The sequence below is a fragment of the Octopus bimaculoides genome, unplaced genomic scaffold (genome assembly GCF_001194135.2).
Source record: "Octopus bimaculoides isolate UCB-OBI-ISO-001 unplaced genomic scaffold, ASM119413v2 Scaffold_53600, whole genome shotgun sequence".
Taxonomy (NCBI): Eukaryota; Metazoa; Mollusca; class Cephalopoda; order Octopoda; family Octopodidae; genus Octopus; species Octopus bimaculoides.
This window is the reverse complement of record NW_026314114.1, coordinates 8,130-17,969: the sequence shown is the minus strand read 5'-3', so window position 1 is coordinate 17,969 and position 9,840 is coordinate 8,130. Positions and strand designations below refer to the sequence as shown.

General features: G+C 38.0%; 1 protein-coding gene across 1 annotated transcript; it reads right to left on the bottom strand.

The window, feature by feature from the left end:
- Positions 1–6: 6 nt before the first annotated feature.
- On the bottom strand, positions 7–6,551 carry LOC106875858 (uncharacterized). The gene is made up of 3 exons (XM_014924160.2): positions 6,432–6,551; positions 3,583–3,964; positions 7–600 (listed from the first exon to the last, which is right to left on the bottom strand). Exons 1-3 carry the CDS (start codon positions 6,549–6,551, stop codon positions 392–394), a joined length of 711 nt encoding a protein of 236 aa, XP_014779646.1. The 3' UTR covers positions 7–391.
- Between the last annotated feature and the right edge of the window lie 3,289 nt (positions 6,552–9,840).

Genomic DNA, 9,840 nt, shown 5'->3' with positions numbered 1-9,840 from the left:
GTACAATTGTTTCACAGTTAAGAGTACATAATACTCTATTCTGATCTTCAGCTAAATATTCTAATAAATTTGTTAATGTCTAAATAACTCACGTTAATTTTGACCATGTGAACATCAATACCACGTGAGGAATTTGAAATCAGTAGTTCTTTGACTGCTATTTCTGAATTCTCAGTATGTTGGAGAAGCAGGTTACTGTCAATCCCTATATATTTATGATTATATATATATATATATATATAGATACATACACACATACATACATACATACATACATACATACATACATACATACGCATGCACATACAGCCCATACACGTAAAGATTAAGTTGTGATTATTTGTAAGTCTATGGAATGTGGTTCATGAAAAAGTCAGCAATAGTTTATTTTTCAGATATCTGCAGAATAAACTGAACCAGTGACAAGAGCAGCAGTTAGAACCAACCACAAATAGTGTTTATTCCAAGTAAGTTTTGAAGCTGAAGATGGTTTGTTAGGATCTTGGAAAATGGTGACGTCAGCACAACCATAGAATTGTTCTTGGTTACCGCATCCTATGCATCCCTTGTTTGTAACGGAATCAACACCCCAGCTATTACCTGTTTAAAAATAGAAATTACTGATAATCATTTCAGGAAAGCACAATATAACAACAGGTTTATTTTATGTGTACTTACATAAGGATTTACATTAATAAAAGGAGTGGTTAAACCTGATTTTTACTTACGTGCTGTTTAGATCTGAGTTAGCTCTGATTAAAAAGACTTATGATTGAAAACAACCCATTAACAGAGTCAATAGAACACCTTCAGTGTTTACTCTTGCTGCCTGCATTCTTAGGTTGATTTTGCCTGTCATCCTTCATCATCATCATCATCATCATCATCGTCGTTTAACGTCCGCTTTCCATGCTAGCATGGGTTGGACGATTTGACTGAGGACTGGTGAAACCGGATGGCTACACCAGGCTCCACTCTGATTTGGCAGAGTTTCTACAGCTGGATGCCCTTCCTAACAACCACCACTCAGAGAGTGTAGTGGGTGCTTTTACGTGCCACTGGCATGAAGGCCAGTCAGGCGGTAAAGTATCTGTTAAATACTGGGGCTGTTTCTCTCCCACTCTCTGAATCAGCTACATTGAAAGGAACCAAACAAGGAGTGTATGCATCATTGAATCACTAATCTTGTCTCAATCATTTGGTGGACTCAATATAAAGGAAAGATTGAAGCATTTCAGCTGTGGCCACCCCTAAAATATTTTTGATACTGTGTAAATGGGACTCTATTATTAAATGTTTTACTTTCTTTTTTAACATAGACACACCCATGGCTGTGTGGTAAGAAGCTTACTTTCCTACTACATGGTTCTGGGTTCAGTCCCTCTATGTGGCACCTTGGACAAGTGTCTTCTACTATAGTGTCGGGCTGACCAAAGCCTTGTGAGGGAATTTGGTAGACAGAAACTGAAAGAAGCCCATCATACACATATATATATACATATTTATCTGAGTGTGTCTTTGTGTCTGTGTTTGTCCCCTTCCCACCTTCACTTGACAACCGATGTTGGTGTGTTTACATCCCTGTAATCTAGCAGTTCAGCAAAAGAGACTGATATAATAAGCACTAGGCTTACAAAGAATAAGTCCTGGAGCCGATTTCTTCAACTAAAACTCCTTTAAGGTGGTGCCCCAGTATGGCCGCAGTCAAATAACTGAAACAGGTGAAAAAATAAAAGAAAGAATAAGGTATAGGTGCAAGCATAGCTGTGTGGTAAGAAGCTTGCCTCCTACCCATGTGATCTTCAGGTCCACCTGTCCTATTAGTTGCAGCCAGTCAAATCAATACAGCTGTCTCTCCATCTCCAGTCAATACAGCATCGACTTTCAATCAAATAGTAGACAGTTGTGATATAACTGTAGTCATGTTTGTATCCCAATCACAAGGTCATTTTTGTCTTGATTGCTCAGACGCATCTAGTAGGAAATTGCTACCGTGGAAAGCAGCAGTGAGGAAATCTTTATGTGGTCACACATCTGGCTAGAAATAAAAGCCAAATATCTCTCAAGTAACACCTTACCCTGTAATAACTATTCTCTTTTCTTTTAATGTTTCAGTCATTTGACTGCGGCCATGCTGCAGCGCGCCTTTAGTCGAGCAATTCGACCCCAGGACTTATTCTTTGGATGCCTAGTACTTATTCTATCGGTCTCTTTTGCCGAACCGCTAAGTTACGAGGACCCAAACACACCACCATCGGTTGTCAAGCGATGTTGGGGGGACAAACACAGACACACACACATATACATATATATATATATATATATATATATATATATGTACATATATACGACAGGCTTCTTTCAGTTTCCGTCTACCAAATCCACTCACAAGGCTTTGGTCGGCCCGAGGCTATAGTGGAAGACACTTACCCAAAGTGCCACGCAGTGGGAATGAACCCGGAACCATGTGGTTGGTAAGCAAGCTACTTACCACACAAATTTTTAACACTTGCTTTTATTAGAATAAAAATATCAATATTTAAAGTACAGAGAGATGCTGAGTCATCTTTTGATTTGAACAATATTATTGCATTTTTCAAATCTTGTACCTATTACTTGTTGCGGAAAATAGTAAACAATGAAAATAACTGGGTAACAGAAATTATATTTCTTAATATGACGGGTAGAAAATAAATAAGAAATTTTTATGGAAAATAAAGAATTGTATGGTTTGAAGTGCAACTTGTCAGTAAACGAAAGAGCCAGTATTGAAAGAACCAGAAAAAAAACTGTTAACAAGAGAAAAAAAACAAAACTGTTGCAAAAGTAAATGAGAAATTTTTAGGGAAATTAACTAAGTGTACAGATTTAAGTGAAATTTTTGAAGTTACTTCAAATCAACGGAACAGTCTGCTTGTGAAATTAACATGCAAGTGGTTGAGTACTTCACAAGCTTGTGTACGAAGTTCTCAAAAATATTCAGCATGACACAGAATATGACAAGGCTGGCCCTTTGAAATACATGTTCTTATTGTTGCCAGCTGAGTGAACTGCAGTAATGTGAAATAAAGTGTTTTGCTCAAGGACACAACACATTACTGGGAACTGAACTCAATACCTTACAATTGTGAGCCAAATACCCTAACCACTAAACCATGTGCCTTCATCATCATCATCATCATCATCATCATCATCATCATCGTTTAACGCCCGCTTTCCATGCTAGCATGGGTTGGACGATTTGACTGGCAACACCAGGCTCCAATCTGATTTAGCAGAGTTTCTACAGCTGGGTGCCCTTCCTAACGCCAACCACTCAGAGAGTGTAGTGGGTGCTTTTACGTGTCACTGGCACGAAGGCCAGTCAGGCGGTACTGGCAACGATTAATTTAAAAAGTACAAAACTCTACTCTCCATCAGAATAGGATTCTTGTTGTAGCATTGCAGCCACTTTGTGAAGGCCTTATGAAAGTCCTCTAAAGGGAAGATGTTCAGAACCCTTGTCACAGCTTCTTTACCTTCTCCTTCAGCTTCGAAAAAAACTAACAATATCAAAAAATTAAAACCAACCAATTAACTTACCAGCATTGTATTTCCACCGAAACACACAATATGGACATGAAAGTCCTTTAGGTAACTGAAGGTTTACTTTCACTGTTGTTGAGCCCATTTCAGCTTTAATAGGAAACTTGTACATGTTCTTCTTTCCAGCTATTTGCAGGGGATGAGACTCAAAACATTCTAGAGGTTCTGGGTCAGAATATTTTTTCTTGGGACATAATGTAAACATGAACCAGCCTTTGTGATTTGCTGTCAATTGAACCTGTACTTCGACTTGTTGGCCTTCTGTGTAATTTCGGACAATGATTCCTGTAGCATATTTTCCATTTACTTCATTGGGACGGGGTCCATCATATGGATCTCCGCATACGCCACATTTACCTCCATTTTTTTTATATTGCACCTAAGTCAATATGAAATAAAAAAAATAAAAATTGAAATTAATAAAAATCAACAACAGTTTCACATTTTGGCATAAGGTCAGCAATTTTAGGAGAGGGGCTAAGTTGATTACATCAACCCTAGTAGTTGACTGGTATTGATTTCATTGATCCTAAAAGGATGAAAGGCAAAGTTAGCCTTAAAAGAATTTGAACTCAGAATGTAAAGCTGGAACAAATACTGCCAAATATTTTGTTGGTGTGCTAGGAAAAATAAATCACTTGTTACAAGGGTAAAGGAGATGCTTTAGGTAGAAAAAAGATTATATAGCTATCAAATTGCCGAACTAGGTGATGTAAGTTATGAATAGTATTATAGCTCCATTGCAGTTTGGTTTTGTGCTAGGGAGAAGGGTTGGTGATGCCATCTTCCTTCTAAGTCAACTGCAAGACAAGTATTTAGCTGAGAATAAGCCATTGTAATTGGCATTCATTGAGTGGGAAAAGCCTTTGACAGACTTCTTCACCCTATGGACAAAGAGCCACACAAGCCATGTACTGGAGTACTTTCAGTAAGGTGAGGGTTAGTAATGAATAAAGCAATGAATTTAGAGTACATGTAGGAGATCGTCAAGTCCCCAGGCCATAACAGAGGAATTATTATATGCTGATGACCTTGTTCAAATAGTATAATCAGAGAAGAAATTCCAGGAGTGGAAGCAAAACCTGGAATCAAAAGATCTTAAAGTTAACTTATCAAAGACCAAAATTCTAGTAAGCAAGAAAACAGACAGGATTCTATTCCCATCAGATAATTAGCTCTGCATAATAAGTAGGAAAGGTTTAGCCAGAAATTCCATACAATGTACTCAGTACTTGCTATGGATGGGATATTTGTAAGAGGGAGACCCAGGAAGATATGAGATGAAGTAACGAAGACTGATCTCAAAATGTTGAGCCTCATGGAGGAGATGACTAAAGACAAGATAATTAGCATCTCACTGTAATTGAGAAGACACATTCATCATAGCAAAAGTGAGGACTAAGAGCATTATGTTATGCTTGTACATGCTGTGCCCTTCTCCCTCAACCCATCTTCCCTCATCAAGCATTCTCTACATCTTATCTTCCTAACATCCATCACTCCATCACTCTTTTAACTATGATGCTACTCAGCTGCTGTAATTACATTGTATAACATAACTTTTTCTCCTATTTGCTTACCCCTAGAAAGAATGAAAAATGGTTAATATTTCTTTCAAACTTTGCTTTTGTTACATTTACCATAAAAACCCATGTAATTTGTGCACCTGTGTAATTTACGCAAGTGATTTTCAGGATAAAATTTGTTAAAAAAAGCTTCTACTCATGTAAAATTTGCACCCAAAAGTTTTCAGAATTGCCAATATGGCCAGGGGAAAAAGGTTTTCAATTTAGTTGTATTTAGCATAATTTCACTTATAATTAGATTTTATTAAATTTTCATTAAATAAAAATAATTTCTGTCTAACAGGTATCACATTGAAAGCTATTAAATTACAAAGTGTTTGTATTTATTATAAACTTTATTTTACATTTCTTGCCCACAAGAGATTATGTCTGATCTTTAGTATACTGCTGTATGACTTCTCAAGTCATGATCACAGGAAAAGTTATTGATAAGAATTACCAACAAAAATAAAGCTGATAAATATGCATAGGCATTGCAAATTAAATTTAATTACCAATAAACATCAGCTTGGATGGCACTTTACTCAATCAACTTTACTCAAACTGATTATGTAAACAATTCTTTTCTGCCTATTCTTGACGGAACCTATGATATAGAGTATCAAAATTTTAATCCCTTTCACACTTATAAAATGTCAAGCAAACTTAAAAATTTGTCATCACCATTATTGTCAGTATGGGCAGAACTTATGAATAGTTTACTGTGAAGGAAAAATTGAATATGTTGAATATGCTTTTGAATGTGGTAATAGAGCTGCCGGAAGGCATTTTTGATTTTCTTATTGTCTTATTTCTTATTTTCCAAATGGCTGGTTGCTTGACTGTCCAGGAGCAAGCTAAGATAGGAGCATGCTATGAAGTGTGAAATTCCATTGTTTTTAGTTCAGAGATGGTGGCGTGCATTGAAAGGTAAGCATGCAACACTACGTCCAGAGACAATAAAAAGTTGTCATGCAAAGCTGATGACCATTGGCTCTGTGAACAATGCAAGAAGTGGCTGTCCAACCACATCCCGATCAGCAGAGAACATGACAACAGTGAAGGAAATGTTTAATTGCAGCCTGCAAAAATCAACAAGTCAAGCAGCTCATGAAAGTGGACTAACAAAACACATAATACGTACGGTGTTGAATAAAGAACTGAGTTTTTGTCCGTGAAAATCCCATTATGTGCAGGAGCTAAAACCTGAAGGCTGTGACTGTAGAAGTCCAGATGTCCAGAACTCCAAGAAGTCCAAATCTCACTCCATGTGATTTTTACCTGTGAGGTTACACAAAAGTGGTGTACAAGACAAAACCTCGCACACTGGAGGACTTGGAGACATGGATTCAGGAGATTCTCAATGGTATCCCAGACAACGTCCTTCAGAACGTTATTCATTCTACCCTTGGCTGTTTGACTAAACTGGTTGATGCCACTGGTGCTTATGTTGAAATATGACTATTTACTTTCGTTTTCCCATTTAATAAAGAACATGTATCATTTGTTTTAATAAATTTGTAAAAGGAATATGGATTTTATTACCAATTTTTAATGCCTACTTACTTTTCACTCACCCTATATATATATAACAATTGTATCACCAATTGTTTTTGTTTCAGCACATGATCTCAGATCAAGTCACTTGCTATGTAAGTATATCTCCATAGCGTATAACATATATATGTATGCATATATGTACGTACGTATGTATGTATGTATGTATGTATGTATGTATGTATGTATGTGTGTATATATTTATGTGTGTGTGTGTGTCTTTGTGTCTGATGTTGGTGTGTTTATGTCCCTGTAACTTAGTGATTCAGCAAAAGAACTGATATAATAAGTACTAGGCTCACAAACAATAAGTACTGGAGTTGATTCGTTCAACTAAAATTTTTCAAGATGGTGCCCCAGCATGGCCGCAGTCAAATGACTCAAACAAGAAAAAGTTAAATAAAATAGAAAAAATATCTATCACAATAATGTTTAACCTACACTACTTGAAAACATGTCTGTGTTTACTTAACATCTTTTCTTAATACAAGTGGCATTTCATTGCAATAAGTTTGTTCCCATTTTCCCTTTATTACAACTGTTTGCTATCTTATATTTGCTATCAACTTCTGTCTGTTAAATTTGCAAACAGAAGACAATCAGGTGAGTAGGAACATTAAGCATTGTTCTAAAATACCTTTCTGCATTTTGTAGGAACAGCTACTTCAGCAATTATTAACTCTGTGACACTATTATGTAATGATGAAACAATGTCAAATAGAATTTACAATTAATGGAATAGGTGAGACATCCATCAGTGTTAACTGCTGTAAGTTCACTGAAGTACAATTAAGTTCTGTGTGGCAGAGGGGCTGGCATGGGACTGCCAGCGATGGAGAGCACTGGTGAACCTGATTGGCTCTACACATGATGACACCTCTGGGACTACTAACTTGGAATGACCCCAGCTCCATCAAGCATGAGCATGAAGCTAAGAAGCCAAATAGAAGTTGTGACATATCATTTAAGCTGCCTATTTAGAAGATGAAGGCACAGGGATGACTGTGGAGAGGTGTAGGTGTGGTTGTGAAGTAAGAAGTTTGTTTTCCAGCCACATGTTCCGGGTTCAGACCAACTGTGCGGCACCTTGGGCAAGAGACTTCTACTTCTGTCCAATTTTGATCAAAGCTTTGTGAGTGGATTTGGTGGATGGAAACTGAAAGAAGCCTGTCTATATATACATGTGTGTGTGTAATATAATGTTTGTGTGTGTATGTATAATATAATGTTTGTATGCATATGTATAATATAATGTTTGTGTGTGTATGCGTGTCTGTCTGTGTGAGTGTGTGTATCTGTTACTGTGTCTGTGTCTCAATATCACAAGATACTGGTTGGCGTTAGGAAGGGCATCCAGCTGTAGAATCTCTGCCAAATCAGATTGGAGCCTGGTGTAGCCATCTGGTTCACCAGTTCTCTGTCAAATCGTCCAACCCATGCTAGCATGGAAAGCGGACGTTAAACGATGATGATGATGATGATGATGATGATGGTTGTAAACAAGTGTAACCATCATGCAGTGGATGTCTTTTGTTTCCAAAATTCTGTGAAAATGTGTCTGCTCATGGAAAGATATCACCTTACTTGGAAACAAGTAAGCATTAGTGACAGGAACGGCATGCAGCTGAAGAAAATCTGGCTCAACAAATTCTTTCTGACTCGTGCAAGCATAGAAAAGTAGACATTATAATAATAATAATAATAATGATGACGACGATGATAATGAAAGCAGTTATTGCTGATCAGTATACAGTCACATGGAAAATAATCCTTGCTGTTACAAAGTCTGTCTGACCTTGTAGTGTTTAGTTGCAGCCCAAGTTCAAATCAGAAGGAAGTAAAATTTATCTTTCATTCTCCGGACGTCAATAATAAATATCATCATCATCCTCATCATCGTTTAACGTCCACTTTCCATACTAGCATGGGTTGGACGATTTGACTGAGGACTGGTGAACCAGATGGCTACACCAGGCTTCAATCTGATTTGGCAGAGTTTCTACAGCTGGATGCCCTTCCTAACGCCAACCACTCAGAGAGTGTAGTGGGTGCTTTTATGTGCCACCGGCACAAAGGCCATTCAGGCGGTACTGGCAACGGCCACGCTCAAAATGGTGCATTTTACGTGCCACCTGCACAGGAGCCAGTCCAGTGGCACTGGCAACGATCTTGCTCGGATGTCTTACTGGCAACAGCCACGCTCAAAATGGTGTATTTTGCGTGCCACCTGCACAAGAGCTAGTCCAGCGGCACTGGCAATGACCTCGCTCGAATGACTTTTCACGTGCCAGGAACGCGAAGCTGCGGTACAAGTGCCAGGAAGTCGATGCTGGTAACGATCATACTTGAACGGTGGTGCCATCACGATTTCGCTTTCGTTTGCCCCAACAGGTCTTCACAAGCAGAGTTTAGTGTCCAATGGAGGAGACGTTGGCATGGGGATCAGTCGTCGAATTTAGTTCGATTTCGATTTCACTTGCCTCAATAGGTCTTCGCAAGCAGAGTTTAATGTCTAATGGAGGAGACGTTGGCATGGGGGCCAGTCATCGAATTTAGTTCGATTTCGATTTCACTTGCCTCAACAGGTCTTCGCAAGCGGAGTTTAGTGTCCAATGGAGGAAAGGTACTGAGAAATGGGTTCAAATGAACCAGCTAATTCTGTCTCCATGTTAATTATTTTTTTCTTTATTTTTATCTTTCTCTTCAGTTCTGACACTATTTCATCACTAGATTTGTTTGTATCAGAAGCTAATATCATGCAAGTTTCTCTTTTACAATCTCTTTGATCTCTAATAGTTATCAGGTGTCTTATACCTGGAAATATATTAAGTATCTGATAGGATTAAAAGTGGAAACCTTCATTTCTGAAGTAATGGCAGCAAATAATTATTGTTTGCTCTTTACACTCTTTTACTTGTTTCAGTCATTTGACTGCGGCCATGCTGGAGCACCGCCTTTTAGTCGAGCAAATCAACCCCAGGACTTATTCTTTGGAAGCCTAGTACTTATTCTATCAGTCTCTTTTTGCCGAACTGCTAAGTTACGGGGACATAAACACACCAATATCGGTTGTCAAGCAATGCTGGGGGTGGGGGACAAACACAAACATATACACACACAGACATACACACAC